This window comes from Mesitornis unicolor, unplaced genomic scaffold (genome assembly GCF_000695765.1).
Source record: "Mesitornis unicolor isolate BGI_N332 unplaced genomic scaffold, ASM69576v1 scaffold521, whole genome shotgun sequence".
NCBI lineage: Eukaryota > Metazoa > Chordata > Aves > Mesitornithiformes > Mesitornithidae > Mesitornis > Mesitornis unicolor.
In genome coordinates, this window is record NW_010164266.1 from 16,293 (window position 1) to 35,443 (window position 19,151).

At 54.8% G+C, this 19,151-nt stretch overlaps 1 protein-coding gene across 1 annotated transcript in view; it reads right to left on the bottom strand.

Annotated features, from left to right (window-relative positions):
* The window catches only part of PKD1 (polycystic kidney disease 1 (autosomal dominant)), a gene marked incomplete at both ends in the record, with an annotated part of 33,008 nt that extends 15,577 nt beyond the window's left edge, over positions 1 to 17,431 (bottom strand). The window contains 14 exon segments of the mRNA XM_010194236.1: positions 3 to 1,403; positions 1,863 to 1,996; positions 2,467 to 2,642; positions 4,007 to 4,136; positions 5,147 to 5,883; positions 6,334 to 6,611; positions 8,282 to 8,405; positions 8,492 to 8,616; positions 9,252 to 9,466; positions 12,151 to 12,334; positions 12,608 to 13,276; positions 15,219 to 15,388; positions 16,592 to 16,663; positions 17,360 to 17,431. Coding sequence (XP_010192538.1) covers positions 3 to 1,403; positions 1,863 to 1,996; positions 2,467 to 2,642; positions 4,007 to 4,136; positions 5,147 to 5,883; positions 6,334 to 6,611; positions 8,282 to 8,405; positions 8,492 to 8,616; positions 9,252 to 9,466; positions 12,151 to 12,334; positions 12,608 to 13,276; positions 15,219 to 15,388; positions 16,592 to 16,663; positions 17,360 to 17,431 — 4,487 coding nt within the window.
* Positions 17,432 to 19,151: the final 1,720 nt, after the last annotated feature.

Below are 19,151 nucleotides of genomic sequence, written 5' to 3' on the forward strand. Positions count from 1 at the left end.
AAAAAAACCCGAGCCGTTCAACGGCACCACCGTCCTGCTGGCGTTGATGGTCAGCCCCTGCAGCCGACGCTTGACCGTCACCTCGACGACAGTCTCATTAAAGCTCACGTCGTTTTGGCCCATCACGCTAACTGTGTAGTGGCCCGTGGCGTTGTAGGAGTGGGCAGCGATCTGGCCAGGCTGCGTGGTGCCGTCTCCGAAGTCCCAGCAGTAACTCACCTTGGTCCCGTTCATGCTGGCAGAGAACAGGTACACCTGGTTCAGCTCCAAAACACTCGTCCCGTTGTATTCAATCTTTGCTACCCCAACCGGCTCCTGGACTTCCACAAACGCCGTGTCGTTGTTGAAAGAGACGTTGTTGGACACAGTTACCGTGACCAGGAAGACCCCCGTGTTCTTGTAGGTGTAGGTCACTTCCGTCCCGCTCGACCTAGTGGACTCGTTGTTCCCGAAATCCCAGCGGTAGCGGTACCGGTAGAGAGGCACGGCGCTGACCTGGAAGCTGGTCTCTTCTCCAAGCCTCACAAACTGCTTGGAAGGGAGGAGGGTGACGTTGACGATCTCTGGCTCCACACAGACGCTGGTGAAATAGTGAGCCTTGTTAAAGCTGCTTGAGAGAGTCAGCGAGAGGGGGAACGTCCCACTTCGGGTGAAGTTGTGCATCACCACGGGGTCCCCCCTGACCGTGACGTTGGAGGAGCCGTCTCCAAAAGTCCAATCAAAGACGTAGTTGTCGGGATTCCCGGTCACATACGCGGTGAGCTGCACATCCGGGTGCTCAAGGATGCAGGAGTCGGGCTCTATTTTGAGCACCTCCAGCACAAATATCCGGATGGGTACAGCCTGGGAGACGGAGTTGACAGGATTCACAGCGGTCACGTTCACGGTGCAGTTGATGTCCTTTACGTACACGTGCTCTACCACCGGCACCTGAGTCCTCAGCACCGTCCCGTCCCCCAGATCGAACACCCAGGTGACGCTGTCCCCCGTCTGCACCGAAGCGTTAAGGGTCACGGATGCTCCCAGCTCTGCTGCCTCATCTGCGGAGACACGGAGCCCCGTTATCTCTTCAAACACCTGGTAGCTCTCGACCACCTCCACGCTGCTTATGGTGTTGTTGGCCGTCACGGTGACGTTGTACACCCCTCTTCGGGGGTAGCTGTACGTCGCTGTAGGCTGGCTCTCTGTGAACAGCAAGGACCCGTCCCCAAAGTCCCAGCTGTACACCACGCCGTACGGAGACGGCAACGGATGGGCTCTGAAGGTGACCGGACGGCTCACAACTAACACATCCTCCTCGGTTTCCATCTTCACATCAACCAGGTAACTGTGGACGTGAACCGGGGTCATGTGGGTGAGGTTCTCAAACTGGTTTGACACCAGAACCACCAAGGCGTATTCTCCTGTGTTAGAAGAGAGCAGAAAAAGAGCAGTGGTGAGGACACGCTTGTGCAGCAGCTTCCTCAGTGCTGCTCCTGCACTGCACACCCCGGCCTTCCCTCCTCCAGTCCAGGACAAGCAGAAATCACAACCAGACCATGCATGTGAGCATCAAACACCAAGAAGCCGGTCCAACAGATACAGAGAAAAGATTTTATTTCTCTTTGCTCACAAAACAGACCCCCTTCCTCCCCCTCTTCATCAGCATGAAGCTTGCCTGCCAGTCCATCTGCAGAGACTGCCCAAAAAGGGGACCATGTGCAGTGGATAAACTTCTAGAAACAGAGCTACAGAGGATGGCAATTGCTGGAGACCCCCACTGCCCTGGTTGTCTGCTCAGGAACAAGGCAATGACTTTCAAGCCACTGAAAAAACAAAAATGCCTGAGCCCCCTCTTCCCCAGGGAACCATCCTGAGCGTACCTGGGTCCTGATAGACGTGTGAAACGTTGTGCTCAATGACAACCTCATGGACGCTGGGGTCAGGGACGAGGAAGGACTTGTTGTAGGGGGGTCTGAACAGGTACGTCTCCTGGACACCGTCTCCAAAATCCCACCTGCAGAAACAGCAAATTGTGTTACACTGCCCAACAGGAGAACCATGGAGATCCCAGAGGGACCCTGGCCTGGCCTGGGGCTGTTTTTGAGGCTCAGGGTTGGGGTTTCCAGAAAACCATAGGAAACACAGTGCCAAGTGTCAGAGCTGTGCCCAGCACTGCAGAGCTGTTGCTGTGAGAGGAAAAATAGGAGAAGAAGAAGAGAAAAAAGGTCTTACCACTGGTAAGAAGAGGAGAAACCCAATACTAAAGCAGTGTTGCAGTCCTTCAAAGAGAAGTATTTCAGCCTGAGCTACAGGTCCCAGCCAATGTGACTGAACCACACTCGCAGGGATTTCACATTAACTAGAGAGCAGCTGAGAAAGGGGCCATTGGACATCCGCCGGCCCTGGGAAGAGACACAGTGCAGGCAAGAGTGCTAAGCTGTGCACAGCAAGATCCTACATTTGGGCGACTTGCAAAGGACTCACAGGAACAAAGCATCCACAGCTGAATCGACCTGCACTGTCGCTGTAAGCTCCACGGTGCTGTTCTGAGGCAGGACCGGCAGGACGCCCGCCACCGTCAGGTTCTTCATCTTATTCATCATCTCCACCGTGACGTTGTAGTTGACCGTGAAGTTGCTGACGTGGTTGGAGGCGGTGAGCTGGGGAGGACAGCGGGACAAAGAAGGCATTTGGGATCACCTCGCTGTGCTGCCCTCTCCTGAGTGGGGCTTCACTGCTCTGAAGAGGTCCCCCAGGCAAACAAAGGCCAGAGTGGGACAGGGACACAGGGGCCATAGCCTGAATGGCACTGGGATGCAGCACAGACTGGAAGGTCACCTCTTGCCACCAAGGGGGCAACAGCCGCCTGGTTTCCTTAGGACAGGGGCAGAGGAGTGGCCCCAAGCACAGAGAGTGGGGATGGGAGCGACTCAAAATCCAGCACAAGAGCAGCTCCAGCATCGTGGGTGTAGTGGGCACAGAGAGGAGAGCAAAGTTGGAAGGACAGGGAGAATGGATGGGCAAGAGACTGAAGAGACGTGACAGAAGTAGAGCAGGATCCTCCAGATTATCTAGGGACATAGCACTGACGTGGCACCTAATGACAACGCAGCTTTGAGCATCTTCTGTGATCCTGTGATCTTGTCACCTCCTCACCTGCAGGAGCACGGAGCTGCTGACTGGAGGGGTCCTGCAAACCCAGCTGAACAGAGACCTCCCTCCCAGCAGACAACGAAGTTCATATCAATGCTTCTGTGGGTCTGTCCCACTGAACCCCACGGGTCCCAGCCTAATGCTCCCTCACCACCTCTGTAAGTAAAAGCAACCCAGGCTTGTCACCACGGTGCTTCACCCAGCAAATCAGCGTCACTCAGCACAGTGCTGCTCCAAGCAAGTTAGCGCTAGCATGGCCTCAGAGCTGGGGCTGGTGTCTCAGGAAGCCAGCACTTACCCTGCACACGGATCACGCAGCCTGGAGCCAGAGCAGGACTCTGCATGGCAGTACCGGGTGTGACACAGAGAGAAACTACACAGAGACCTCCTGCTGCCCAGACTCTGCTCTGTCCTTCTTCTGCGACAAAACCTGCGGTTCCAGTCTGCACCAGTAGACAGAGACCAGAGGAGCTTGTGGCAGAAGCTCTGTCCTGCCTATGAAGTCTGACGTTTGCATCCTGCCCCTGCCTGGTTCTGAATCCCCAGCTCCTGCCAAGGCAGCGGCCAGCACCCGCAGTGGGGTCCCTGCCTCCTTCCTGCTCGGAGAGTAAGGACAGGCGCTCCGTGGAAGGAGAACACGGAGAAAAGAGGAGAAAGCAAAGGCGAGGACAGAGAAGCCAGCTGTAAAGAAAGCACAGGAAGAACCTCACTGCTGGCGTTTGCAAGAGCAGCTCAGGGAGGAGCAGCAGATGAGCTCCTTAGGAGCACAGCGAAAACCTCCTCAACTCATCTCTGCCTTCTCCTCTCCCTGCTGCTTTTCCTGCTCGGTTTGTGGGGTGAAAGCGGTACCACGGGAAAGGCCTTGGCTTACCGAAAGCTTGTACACAGCTGGGCTTTGGTAGATAACGTTGAAGACAACATTGTAAAAAGTGAACGATGGCTTATCATCTACCGTCCATCGGAAAGTCACGTCTGACCCAGCTTCCATCACAGGGACGTAGCTCTGAAAGGCACGAGGACATTTCACACTGGTGCAAGAGGAAAGCGTGCACAGCACCTCCCAGATCTCCAGTTGAACTGGAGAGGGAGCAGAGCCAGACTGGGAGCAGCCATACACCTGCAGGACAGCGCTCTCAGTGCAAGATCATCTGTGGCTCCATTGCTGGTGGAGAAAGACCAACCCTGACTCCATAAGTGACGAGCACAGCCTGGAACAGGACCCATAGTGCCTGCTCCCACACCCTGAAGCTCTGCTTTTGTGATCAGGTCTTTCTTGCTGGCTAAAAAACTGTCTGAAACCTTCACAGAAACAACTCAGCCTTAGCTACACCCCCAAGCTGAGTCTCTGACCCTCGTCAATGGATGGTGCCTGGCCCAAAGGCTAAAAAGGCTGAGCTGCCCTGGACAGGGTAAGCCCCCTCCTCACTCCTGCAGCGTCTCCTGAGCAGACCATGGTAGCCAGGAAGGGTGAGGCCAAACAGGCACTGCAGGCACAGGGATTTGCTGTAAGCAGCCAGAGATTGCACAGAGCATTTCACAGGCACCGAGGGGCAGTTACTGAACAAGGTCCTGGGGCCTGGCTCTGGGGACAGGGGATTTGAGGACTGAAAACACCAGAGTAACTCTAAGACTTGGATGGATGGATGGAACACTTTAATAGCTTCAGCCAGTAAAGATTTAGTAAAGCAATCTAAACACCTAAAGGAGTAACTACCCTGGTAAGTCAAAAGGTAAATCCTGGCCTGTCATGATGCCTCCGGTTTTCTGCAGAGAGCCAGTATTCCCCTAGCAGGAGCTGCTGCCTTACCTCTGAGGGAGTTCGAGTGAACGCCGAGCTGAGCTCCCTTCCTGCTTTCTGCACAAGCCTGGGTCCGCAGCAGCGCTGCCCGCAGGGCCAGGAGCTGGCGCTCAGCAGCAAGCGGTGCCACCCCCGGCCAGCGCAGAGCCGAGCCCCAGCCCTCCCCGTCACCCTCAGCAGTAACAGCCAAACACCCTGCCGACGAATCGGAACCGGCAGCGACCACTCAAAAAAAGGACCCTGCTCTCGGGGTCAGGCATGGCCCGCAGCCCGCGGATGGGCTCCTCCACTTTCACGGTGACGGTGATGTTTTGGGAGCTGACGGCGTTCTCCGCGACGAGGACGTGGGTGCTGACCCCCTCCCGGAGGCCGCTCAGGCTGACCGCAGCAAACCAGGTGTCGTTGGTCTCCCTGGCACAGTCGGCCGCCGGCGGGGCGACAGCCGCTGGGGAGGAGCCCTGGGAGGGGAAGGAGCGAGCGGTGGCGTTCAGCCCCGAGGACAGCTTGACCAGCAGGGTGGTGTGGTTGGACGGGAGGTAGACCCTGCTGCCTTGAGGAGCAGGGTGGATCACGCGCAGGCCTGACACCCCGGAGGCCACCCAGAAACCGCAGGACAGGTTGGCGCTGAAGATGCTGTTGTCCACGCTGGCTCTGACCGTGTAGCGACCCGGATGCTCCAGCCCCGCGTTGCCAGGGTTCATCACCGGGACCAGCTGCTCCTCAGCGTAACGGACCCGAACGGAGCAAACAGTGTCGTTCATCCAGGAGGCACCGCCGGAGCCGTCGGAGAGGCCGAGCACCCACTCTGAGGAGTTGGTGCTGAAGACGTTGGTTCTGTATGGGGACGTGGTACTGGGCTGGCACTGCAGGAACGAGCCCACGCCCGCGTTGTGCTGGATACTGAAGATGTCCTTGGCCTTGACAACAATATTTTCTTTTCTCAGTGTGACCTGCAGAGAGAGGAGACGTTTTTGGATTAAACCTAAGAGAGCTCAGCACCCAAGTCTTGCCTGGGCCAGACATTATTGCCAAGCAGAAACCAAAGGAAAAGCTGTGGATCCAGAGAGCGCAGGGAGATACTTCACCACTCCACTCTCCTTGGCCTCTCTGAATTAGTTGTGCTAACACAGAAGTCAGCGTTCTGCTCTATCTCCATTGCTTAAGTTCAATGGGATTAGCCCAGCTGACCAAATTGCAGTAGGTTTCTGCAAGGAGCCCATGGCTTAGAGGGCAGAAGATGGGAAGTGGTGACATGTGTGACACCAGGCAAGTCACTTCATGTGAATGGACTTCAGTCCATCTCCCTCTGCAAAACTGGGAGCAACTCTGCATCTACCCAAAGCACTCAAGAGAAAACTGCCCCAGCTACTCACTGGTTACTACAGCCAAGAAACACTGACCAGATACTGGGCAGAGGGGCCCGCTGGTATCGTAAAGAGAAACTCCCCGAGGAGTCCATAGCTGAGCTGGCTTTCGTTGTGCTGCAGGGACACGGGGGCAGCGGCGCGGGCAAGAGAAGCGTTGGCACACTCGGTCGCGTTGCAGCAGTTGTTGAGCGATGAGCACAGATCAGTCAAATGGCACCACTGGAAACCAGGGGGACATTCAAGGAGCGTCCCGTTCCCATCGTCCTGAGCAGCGAGCAATGGCTCTGTAGCGTTTGCTCCCTCCTGGTCGCCTGGAAGCAGTGAAACAGAAAGCAGTGGTCACTATTCTGGCACGTAACACTCCTTAAATTCACCCACTTTGACTGATGGTGGCTGCACTCTTGGTAAAAGCTGCAACTGCAACACATCCTGGTGCTACCTAAGACAAGGGTCCTGTTTTACTGGGAAATTTCATGACAGATCTCTAAAAGCAAAGTTAGGCTCTTTTCCCATGAGAACACACCGCTTTGCAATCTAAGAGAGATCGATGTTCAGGGGAAAGCGAGTGCAAGCAAAAGCAGAGCTGGCTTTGACATTGAAAACACATTAAGCAACGTCTCTTAAGTTCATGTTTCCATGTCGAAGAATCAGCTTTTCAGTGTCAAAACCTGTCCTTTTGAAAGCAGCCAACTCTGCAGCTACAGCAAACACTCAGCTGCAGAATTAACTGTTGCCAAAACTGCGACTGTTGAGCTGTTGCACACGGGATAAAAGGCTTGTTAGATCATCTCATCCATCACGAAGAAATGGGCTCAAAAAAAAAGTTAACCTGCGGGGCCAGATGGACCAGAACACGTTCCCATTGGGCATGTCATGTCCTCCTGCAGCATAAGAGCATAGCTCAGAAGATGAATTCACTTCTACACGTTCCTCACGCTCACATTTTCCTCACGCACTGGGACAGGTTTCTCCTTGCAGGAGACCACTGTAGGAGACGGGACGACCAACCTGATTTCTGCGGGACGACCACTTCTCCAAGGCAGCCTCAGGCTGCAGGTTTTGCACTTGGGTCTCCTCAAAAAACAGAGCCCAATCTCTGAGCCTTTAAGGCTTCAAAGCCACAGAAAGGCCCCTGTCCTGGTTTGAGCTCAACAGAGCTGATTTTCTATTCAGTGATGTTACTTTCCAGCTCAGTCTCTTCTCAGTGGCTGAACTTGCTCAAACCAGCAGCGTGGTTTAACAACAGTGTGCACTGCTACAAGTGATCAGCACAAGGCCACTGTCTCACCATGGGGGCCGTGTCTGCACCTACAGGAGGAGCAGACCCAACCCTGCCCAACCAGGGATTGCATCCCACACACGCCACACTCAGTGCAAAGCCCAGGGATCCCCAGGGTCTGGACCCTTCCAGCTTGGACCCTTCCTTCCCTCTCCACCCCTGCAATGGCCCAAGGCCCAGCAGACGCTGCTGCTTCGCCTGCCTCTGATCCTGAGCCCTGTTCCTGCATCCTGCTCATCTCAGCTGAGCTCGGGAGCTCAGCAGGGTCGGGCCTGGTCAGTACTTGGAAGGGAAACCGCCTGGGAATACTATAGAGTGCTTGCTCCCACTGCTGCTGGCTCCACACTGGGACTTTTCCAGTGCCTGCTCCAAGAGCCTCTGGGGACGTCCTCGTCATTGGGGGAGGACTTTATATTGGTTTTGTATCTATATTTGTACATGTTTGTATATATTCCATTATTTTCCTATTTACATTATTATCCTGTAGTATCAGTATTATTGTTTCATTAAACCTGTTAGTTTTTTAAGTCTCTCTCCCTTCTTCTCTCTTCTCTTCCCTTCTGGGGAAGGGAGAGGGGCTAACAGAGGGCGTCTGTCCAGCGCCCAGTCCTAAACCACAACAGGCCCCACACACTCAGTTTGACATGGCCCTGATGGCATCAGCTCCGACAAAACCAAAAGCGCTGGGAGCAGAGGCCTCACCTTCACCAGTCGGTCTGTGCAGCTGGAAGCTCACTCGGACGGGCCGATGCAGCTCCTGCGTCACCAGCTCCAGGGCAGTCACGTACCCCTCGTGCCTGAACGCCAGCTCAGGGAACACCATCACCTGCAGAACCAAACAGAGCTCTCTCTCATCCATCTGTGTCCTCCCGGGCTGTCCCTGCAGAGGCAGGACGAGCAAACCCCTCTCACCTCCTCAGTTTGTCCCGGAGATGACAGCACATCCTCCATCACATCTCCCGTCACAATTTTCACAGCCTCGCGTGTCCCGAACGTGGGGTCTCCCACAAAGAAGTTTTTGTCATTTAGGAGGACTCCTGTGGACAAAGGAAAGATGTGAACAAACCCCAGGAGGCTCGGCAAGGCCTGAAGCTGCTCCCCAAGCCCTGCTCCTGCTCACACCACACAGCAGAGCTGCAGCAGGGCCTGGGCCACTGGGCAATCTGTGACTGCAGCTCTACTGGAGGAACAGCAATCCTGCAGTTTCCTCCTTCTCCTTCTTCCAGGAGTTCTGATTTCTTTCTCATCCTGCACAAGTAATGTCTGCATTTGCAATCCTCAGCAATTTTGACTTCTAGAAACACTGCAAATGCTTCTCCCTTCCAATACCCAGGAGGTTCAAGCAGAACATGAGGACAAACTTTGTCAGTGTGAGGGTCCAGAGCATGGCCCAGGCTGCCCAGAGAGGTTGGAGACACCCAAAGCCCTGGCCGTGTTCCTGTGTGACTGCTCTGGTGATCCTGCTCTGGCAGGGGTTGCACTGGGGGAGCTTTCCAGGTCCCTTCCAACTCCTGACACCCTGGGATTGTGGGTGCTGCCAGTCCCATCTGGTGTGGGGTGATGCTCAGGGCGCCCCCCTCCATGCAGCCCTGTTTCTCCTTGTCAGGACACCCCAACAGGACACCTGGCTGCCCACGATGCCCCATAAGAGCAGGACAGAAGCAGGGCCCACCTTTTGGCTTGTACTCGCAGACGTAGCTGTGCTTGGCCATGCACAGGTCGGTGTTGCACTGGCCCGTCGGGCCCATCCGGACGCAGTGGTCGGCGTTGGAGGGATGGGGCTCTCCTGGCAGCCAGTTCTGACAGCTCTCCAGGTTAAAGCCTTCTCCTCTCTGCTGGGCGCCAGCGCTCGCTAAATCGTTGAAGCCGATCCAGACATCCAGGCTCCTGCAGAAAATAGAAAATAAAAGGTTTGGGGAGGATTGCAGGGGATCGTGAGTATTAAAGACATGGGACAGATGCCAGCTAGAGTTAGGAAATATTAGAAAAATATTAGAAAATAATAATTTGCACAACAGCAGCTTCATCTGGGTGTCACAGGCTGCATTTAATGGAGATTTTAGTTAAATAATCCTATTTATTAAAGGATTTCAGTACCCCTTCTACCACCTTAGACCCCTCTTAGCAGAGCACTAAAATGGGCTGCACTGCAGCTTGAACGACCCTCACGGACACTTCTAAGCCCACACTGAGCCATGACTGAAGAGGAACAGTATGGTCACACCAAAGTGACTGAAAAAGCCGCATCAGAAACCTTCTGCTGCGTTTCTGCAGCGCCGTGGAATTTGCCACGAGTCACCGAGTCGCAGAGCCAAGTCTCCGCTGCAAGAGGAACTGGCACCAGTGCAGGATCAAACCCCGGGCGGCGCCAGCTGCTGCTCTCTTTGATGCTGGGAGATCACCAGCTCCGCAGCCACCACCCAAAGGTGGCAGAGCCCCGAGCGCTGCGGGCGGATGAACCCCACACACAAAATAAAGCGCTGGGATCATCTGAGGAAGGTGAAATGTCCCAGCTGCGTTTGGAAACGGGCTGAATCCCTGCAGAGGCTCTGCTGGAAAGTGCTGAGTGGTCTCCCATGGCCACAAGCAGCCTGGATAACTGCTTCTCCTTGCACCCAAGCAGAAAGTGAGGCATTTGCTCCATATTAACTTCTGCAGGGGAAGAAAAGCCTCATCATGCACCCATCAAAGCCCCCAGTTTCTTCTCCACGCTCCCTCCTGCAAACTGAATCAGTTCTGCTACGGCCGTGCCCCTGCGTGCTCCCACTGCTCCCCAAAAAGCAGCACCAGGGAGGTCAGCGGTGCCTCTCCCCCCGCAGCTGCAATGATTCATGAGGGGACGCTGAGAAACGACGACGAAAATAACCGCGCCGTGAATCAGTAGTTTTCACCGCAAATCCGGGTAACGAATAAATAACTGCTCCTGAACCACTGGCAGGGGATTAGGGCGAGCAGGCAAGGAAACCGCCTGTTTGCTGTCATCAGTGAGCCTCGACGGAGATTTTCCTTTCCTAATTCCAGCTATGATCTAACTGCAGCTCATCAAAATAAAATGACAAAAGAAGGAGCACGCTGGCTTCCTTCCCACCGCTGCCCCAGCACCTTGAAAAGGGGAATAAAAGGACTCCCCAAATCCTGTTTTGAAGGAAGGTGTGAGTGTCCTCTGTCTCTGAGGAAGGACCAAGCTGCCTTGCTTGGGGCAGCGGGAGCAGAACGAGGCCTGAGGAGGTTTGGGAGGGGAGAGGGGCTCTGCGCTGCCTCGGAGGGGAAAGCGGGGTCCCCTGGATGGGAGCAACCTGTTTTGGGAGGTGGGGAGGGACCAGCTCCGTGCACGCTGCTGCTGGGGAGGCCATCAGACAGGAGAGGAGAGCACGGTGCTCGCTGCTGCCTGCTCTAATGGGAAACACATTTCTGCTGCTGTCATTTTCCCACCAGAAACCACGGAGGCTGCACGCTCCAGAAACCGGTGGCTCGCTTGATTTGTCCTTTTATCGCCAGGGCAATTGCATCCTGGAACTGCCTCGTTCATGTTTATCTGAAGGGATTAATAACATAAACAGATGAAATAAAGGGGGCCGGGGTGGAGAGCAACGCGGGGCAGCAGCTGGGAAGCAGCTTGGGCGGCTCGTTCCCTCCTGAGGCCTCGTGGTTTCCATCAAACGCCCGACACGCAATGCCCCATAACTCAGAGACCAGTCCCTAACCTGCAGGAAGGGACAGACGTCTCTGCCCTGCAGCGAGGACCACATCTGGCATCTCAGGATGAACCCCAGCGTGAAGGGAACAGGGCAAGGACCAGGTTTGGGGAGCAGGGGCTGTCAGCCCTGCAGCGGGACTGTTCAGAGCCCACGTCACGCACAGCGGCTCCCTTCTGGGCTGTGCTTGTTTAGTGGCCATCTCCACCACCTCCAACATCTCCAACACTTCCAACACCTCCACCATCTCATCACCTCCACCATCTCCACCACCTCCACCACCTTCACTGTCTCATCTGGGAGCACTGACAAGAGCTCTCAGGCCCGGGAATCTCTCCTGGCCGTCCTCCCCCCAGGAGGGCTGGTTGCAGAAAGGGCACTCAGAGGGGCAGGTTTAATCAAAGGCTGACACTTTCCGTGCTCTCTGTTTACAAAGCCCGAGTCCTGAGGTGGAACAGCTGCTGCTGGGTCTGACACGCAGAGGGAAGAGCTGCTCCTCCTCGGGAGGCCAGAGAAGAGGGGAAGGGGCCTGGGTTTCAGGCTGCAGCCATGGCTGGGAGGGTGCGGGACCCCAGCTGGGAGCCAGGGCTTCTGACCCCGCAGCTCTCTGCACCACTTCGGATGCACCCAAGGTGCCCACCAGCAGCGATCCCCCAGCCCTTAGTTCTGACTTCCAGCCTTTCCACCCCAGCCAAGGTCAGGAAGGGCTCACACTCTGCTTATTCCTCCTTTTTGGCCACCATCTCCCTGTACCTGTGCGTCTCTCCAGCCTCACTGCTTGCAAAGGGCTCAGCAGGACCCCCCCCATTGCAGGTGTGACCCCAGGAACGCAAGCCCTGTCCCTAGGAGAGCTCAGCCCTTACCCCCCTCACTTACCTGATGACTCGGGCGACCAGGAAGCTCTGGATCTCGGGGCTGCTCACAAACGCTAGCTCTCCATTGCCGTGCTCCTGGCAGTGCTGCTGGGCCTCCAGCCACTCGGCCTTCTCCACCACCAGCTGGTAGCAGTGGTTGTTGCCCGGGAACACCAGGCCATCGGGAGGACACATGGGGTGAACCGCTGCACGAGACAGAACACAAGCGTGATATCCTTTCCATGGGCCCACACACCCCGACCCAAGCTGGGCAGCGAGGCTCCAGGATGCCCTCTCCTTCTTGAAGCCCATAAATCCCCTTTGCAGGTGAAGTGCCCTCTGTGCAGCCACCTCCTTGGCCCAGGACAGTGAAGAGCGCTGCCTGGTCTGTCAGGGAGCAAGAAGTGCCCCAAGGAGCCATCCCGTACCCCTCATTAGGAAGAAAAGGACCCAGCGCCCACCCTGCCAGCCCTGCTCACCTCTGCCCAGCTCCCCGGCCTCAGCGGTGATACCGTACAGCACCGCCAGCCCAGTGCCGCCTCTGTTGCGGATCCGTATGTCCAGACTCTCGTTCGTCTTGACCAAGGAAGGACACTGCAGCTCCAACTGCAGGGGCGAAGCCACCACCTCAATCTCTGCCTGCACGTCTATGTCCCTGGTGCCCACGAAGACGGTGGCGGTGACGTTGTACTGCCCAGGTAAGGCATACGTGTGGACAGCTGTGTTTCCAGTGGTGTTGAGAACCTCTGTCTGGTCCCCAAATTCCCACAGTAAAGTGCTGACGGCAATGGGAATACTGACGTTGAAGAGCACGGCCTGGTGCAGGCTGTACCGGGGCTGCAGTCCCGTGAAGGACACAGGCAGCGATGCCGGGAAGGGCAAGGGGACGAGTGATGGGCCACCACAGGCCTGCCCGGGCAAATGCTCAGTGCAAAAGGGCAAACAATCGGAGGAAGAGTTCGTTTCGTGGGCAGTGCCACACAAACACTGTCCCTGGCGGCTGAAACCTCCATATTCCTGGTCCTCGGCGTAACACAGGGCCCCGCAGGTCTCCTGGGTGAGGTTCCCATTGTGAGCAGACGTGAAGAGGACGATGAGCTCAGCCCCTTCTGTGTGGTTGCTGGTCAGACACGCGATGTACTGAGCTCCTGGGGAAAGAACAGACCCTCCTGCACACCCACACTGCGAAGCCATGGCTTGGGGACACCCCCAGACACCATCGCCACCACCCCACGCTCCCGGGAATGGACCTCTCCTCCTGCTGCTGCACGCATTTCCTTTGTGAGACTTGCTTGGAAAGTCTTTAATCCCTCAGCAACGATTTCCAAACTCTTAATGCTAATTAGCGATGACAGGAATAACAGATTTATGGAGCAGCAACGCTCAGTACATAAAAGGGGTCTTTGGAGAGCCTGATAGTCCTGTGGGGCACAAAGCCACTGAGTCTGACCCTCCAAGGAGCCTCCAGGACTTGCCACCAAGTGAGACCAAGACAAAAGGCTGTCCCTTATCTGCACCTTGGCTTGGTGTGGTGCAGCATGTTTCACTCTGTGCTGCTTGGGGCTTCCTTTTGCCTATAACCCAACGCATTTGGGCAGAGCAGCACATCAAGGGCAGAGGGGGGAACACCACTGGGCTCTCCCCTAGACTCACACTGCAGCCACCTCCCTCCTCAGAGAGCCAAGAGCTTCCCACCTCCCTGCAGGCAACACCCAGGGCTAGAAAAGATGGCACTGCCAGACACGGCCTGCATCTGAGGGGTGCAGGAGGATGTGTGTGTGTGTGTGTGTTCATGGGAAGGATGCACTGAAACAACGCACACCCGGCTACAGGACACGGACACAGATACGATGGCAGCCACAGCAGCCCCATCCCCACAGCAGCAGCTTCACCCCCTTGGGTTCACTCCCCCTTGCTGGTTTCAGTCGGGGGGGACGTTTCTCTGCCACAAGGATGCAAGCAGGGCCCTGCCACGTGCGCAGCCACAGCCCCGCGGGGCCGGGCTGGCCCCCGCTGCAGCGCTGCCCACGCAGCCCGGCCGCGCTCGCTGCTCTGTTGCCGCTGGTTGCTACAACACCTCCCCCAAAACATCGCCACGGCTCCGGCCTTGCGTGATCTTCCCACACTGAACCCATCCAACTGTGGCTTTCTCCACCGCTTTCCTGCGAACGCTGAGCTGCTTTCCTTAAAAAAAACAAGCTGCATGAGGAGGACCACGGCATGGGAACTGCTCTGCTTTTCAGCACCAGCCTGGTCATACTCCATTCCCTGCCAGTCAGTAACAACGTCAGGAGCTGGCGGGCTGTCCCCAGCCCACTCCCTTCACACTGAATTACCCAGAAAACAGCCTTTTATTACAGCTTCCACACCTACTTATAGTTCAATAGGGTAACAACTAATTATCAAGGGGAGTAATGGTGCTGTATTATTTCCCTTGATAATTCCTGCAAGGTGGTAGCTCTCAGCCCTCATCCCTGCATCCTCCTGTCATGCATTAGAGATGCCTGATGCCTTTCAAGGGGAGCACTCGCTTGTCCCCCGTCTTAGTTACTCAGAGAGAGCTGAGCATCCATGGGGACCATGTTTTTAGGGCTACAGTTAAGCACTGCCTCGTGTTTCTCCCAGCCAAGGCAGTCAGAAAAATGCACCTGGAGCAGGCCATGGGCTGTAGCCTGGGGCAGTGTTCAATGCTCCTGATGTGGAGCCCTGTCACCTGCAAAGATTCAACCCCTGTCACCTGCAAAGATTCAACCCCTGTCACCTGCAAAGACTCAACCCAGCGTGTCCTCAGGTCCCACCATCTCAATGAGATGTCACTGCTTAAAGTCAGGCTGTTCAAAGCCTGAGGGAACGAAAGCCTCAGGAGCCAGTGCCATCTGAGGCTGCAGGAAGCTCAGCCTGTGATGAGTTTGCAGATCTCAGCCCTGGTGTGACCAACTCAACCCTTAAGGCATTGGATACAGCCATACACTATTTGCTTGATTAGATGACAGCTGGTGATTTGAGGTCTGACAAGTATAGATGTGATCCCAAACTGCCCCTGGATCCCTCATTTCCACCATGTCCATCACCCTTGCAGTGCTTCCTTACCACAAGTGGCATTGGGGAACAGGACATCGAAGAGGGAGAGGTTTGCCACCTCGGGAGGGTGCACGCATCTCGTCTCCGCCGCCTCAATAACGCTCACTCTTGTCTCTTCCACCCATCGGGGCAACCAGGAGAGTTTGCAGTCACAAACGAATGGATTCCAACTGAAGTTTCTGGGAACAAGGAGATCAGAGACAAGTCAGGCATCAACTCGACGTGCGCTCGGTGGCAATGACAGCGGCGTGCAGAGCCCTGGCTGCTCCCATCTGCGCCGCTCCGCTGCCACGCTTCGGGAAGAGCTGCGAGGGGAGTTAATGAATAGGGAATCAAGCAATAATTAACGTGATTTTTCTAGAGGCTAGAATTAGGCAAGTACTCCAAGTGCTTTTTTCACTCCACAAATAATTGTTGCAATTAGAAGCAAATTACAGCCACAATCTTACATTTAAAATAGCCTGCCATCCAACAGCCGCTGCCTGCAACGGCAGCCTCTCCAGCTAAGGGAGACTATTTACAGCTCCATTAAAAAATAGCTAAGAGAATAAAATTGACCTGTCAAAAAAGAAACGCAAAGTCAATGGTAATCTTTCCATGTGGCAGCTTAATGAAAAGATGGAAACTTTAATTGCAGCTAAGCTGGATCCAAATTACAGCCCTCGGCACTCAGCTGCGAGCGGCACGGCGATGCAGAGCTGTCTGTGCAGCTGACGCCAGCGGGGCCGCGCTGCCGCAGGGGCTGAACCCTGCATTTCCAGCCCAAAAGCACCACTTTGCTCGCTCCTGGGTCCTCTGTGCCTTTTCAGTGCCATTTGTAAGCAAAAATGTGGAGCTGAAAATGCCCTTTGTGTCCTGTTTTCAGGCAGAATGAGTGGCTGAGCTGTTTTCTTGCTTGCCAAGAGCAATTGCTCGGGGTTAATCCTTTGGCTCACTCGGATACAGAATGGCCATTCTGTGCTGTGGCTTCATGTGTCTCTCCTGGAAATGTGTGTTGTCCTTCACACAACAGCACAGACTTTAATTACTTCAATTAAAAACCCCCATAAGGACTTGAATCACTCGGGGACAACATCTTCAAGCGGCTCCTAGTGACTGAGACACCTCGGGCAGGGTCTCTTGTGTTGCACATCAGTGCCTTTTTTATCAGATCCCCCGGTCCCCAGGTGTGACCACACAAACAGGAGCAGTTTGTGCACCAACAGGACCGAGGAGTAGGACAGAATTTGAGGAGGAAACTGCAAAGAGCCCCAGAAGCAGCTGCTCGGTTGGGTACGTGCCCCAGGTCTCCCCAAGACAGCGCTGCCTCCCGCCCCACCAGGAAAAGCTGCTTCAAGGAAAGGCCTGAACAGAGAACTGGGAAATAAAGAGGGTGAACTTACATTTCACTTAAATTAAATAAATTATCAAATATTCCATCTTCTAATGTAGAAATCTTGTTGTGGCTTATATCTCTGTAAAAGAAGGAAAAGGAAAAGGGAGGTTCATCCCGCTGGTAACGCCTTCCAGGCCAACTCACAGCATCCACCTCTGTCCCCAGCTCTGCCCGGGTTCCTGGTACCTTCTGAGCACCCTGAGACTCATCAGCCACATGCACACGATAGCAAAAAGTGTGGTCAGGCACTAAGACATGGAGTCAGAGCGTGGCTGAGGTTGGAGGGACCTCTGGAAGCCCTCTGGGCCAGCCTCCCTGCTCAAGCAGGGTCACCAGGACCACATCCAGACGGCTTTTGGGTATGTCCACAGATGGAGACTCCACAGCCGCTCTAGGGAGCCTATTCCTGTGCTCAAGCCCAGCTCCAGGGCTCCGAGTCCCTCCATGTGTCCCCCTTTTAGGAGATTTTGAGGTGTAAAGATGGCAGCGACCGAGCTAGAGCCACCAGTCATCATTTCCCATGTCCTACCGTGTATCTTGTGACAAATCTAGCTTGCTCTCTTTGGTCAACTCCTGCCCAACTCTCCAAATGCCAATGAGCATTCACTGTGTGGTTAAACTACAAGGAAGGAGCCCACGGATGCATCCACGTGGGGCTCGGCAGATGGGGCCAAGCAAGAGCAAGGCTGACGGCTGGAGCACCACTGCACACTGCAGGTACCCACCCAAACGTGCACGACGAGCTGGAGGTGTGGAAAAGCACACGAGTACTCACAGTTTTGCCAGAGAAGTCAGGCTCTCGAACGTCTCAACATCTAAACCAGCGATCTGGTTATGGGAGAGATCCCTGCAGGAAGAAAACACACTTTTCAGCTTGTGTTCAGGTTTATTTTGCCGTTTCTCCATTGCTAGGCCCTGGAAAAGCCTCTTTCCAAGCCCTAGCAAACCCAGCCGGGGAGGTTTTGGTGTTTTGAAGCAGAAGAGTGGTCCCAGGCACATTAAAAACCTTTCCCAGCTCCAAGGCATCTGCTGCTCAAAGCTCTGCGCCGTGCGTGGATGCAGGCTGGGACTGTCACAGTGCGCACACCACTCGGCAGCGTATCCGGAGTCATTACAGACTTGACAAACGTACCACCAAATTAGAGATAGCCTTTAAAAAAAATCATTTGGGTCTAATAAATGTTCAAAGAAGCAATTAAGAAATAATTCAGACTGGAGTGGTAATTGACCCAGAGGAAAATTTATGAGGAATTTCCGAGTCCATCTGGAGTGCCAAGGACCAGAGCATCCATTACGCTACTGATGCGCTCCACTTTTTTAGAGAGATTTCTGTCTCTCTTTGGAAAAGCTTCAAAGCAAAGCAGCAGGAACAAAGAATATTTTCTGTTTCAAACCAGGTTACGTTGTCCCTTGCTCCCTGTACCACCGACAGCCCTCAGCTCACCCAAAACTGTCCCTGTTCTCCAGCCCTCCCACAGCTTCTCCTCACCTCTTCGTTTTATCCCCCCGAGTCAATTAATTCCTGGTGTGATCTGACATCTCAACTTAATTTATCTGAATGCATTCAGCCAAACTGGCAGGAAAATGAGGTGTAATTCCAGGAAGCTCTGGGGATTAGCGAGGGGATGGACGTCTCTTGACAGGGTTTGTTTTCCCTGGTTTTGCTGTCCGGGAGCTCTTTGCCAAGCTGAGAGTAGATTCAGAAGAGTTCACCAGAAACATCAATAAAGTCCAAGAAATGTGCAAAAGCTCAACAAATGCACTTAAAAAAAGGAAGTTAGCAAAAATATCTGATGGGCCCAGCGTCCTTCTGTCCCGGGGCAGCAGTTAAAGCACCCAGAGCATCCTCTGCAGTGACACAGACCACAGGGGAGTCCCAATCTGCACAGGAGTCATTAAAGTCACCTCCAAAGCCATTCCCAGCTCCCAAACACATGAGACAAACACAGCTTGGTCCTCCTGCCCCCTCCTTCCTTCAGTGCTTCCCCAAACTGCACTGCTCGGCCTCTGCATCTCCTTCTATTCCATGACCATGTTTGGGAAGGACCAGACCACCAACCTTACAGGGAGACCAGCAGAGCTACTTCTCCTCTTTGAAATACCTGGAAATATCTGAAACACACCTGGAATACCTGAAATACCAACCCAGCTGGTTTTAGGCAGCGCCCCGAGCCCCAGACAGAAGGAAATGGTGTTTCAGCTCTGGTGCCTTCCTGCACCCAAAACCAACCACTCTGCCACTACGAAACCAGGGCTCTGCCATTCCAAAGGCATCTCCAAAAGCACCACGTGGCCGCATGGCACACGGGTGAAGCAGTCACCATCACGGATGTCACCTGAGCCACATGGGGTATGGGGACACCGGCCCCAAACCCGGCCGCCTTCTCTGCAGCGTTGTCTCCATCCCTCCCACCTTGCTGCTTCCCAAACTGGAGGTGGAGAACTCAACCAGGGCAGCTCTGCTCCTCTGCATCCCCTGGCCACAGCCATGGAGGTGACTGAGCCTTCCCCAGCCCTTTACAAACAGCCTTTGCTGTTATTTCCACATAACCTCAGAGAAAAGCCCT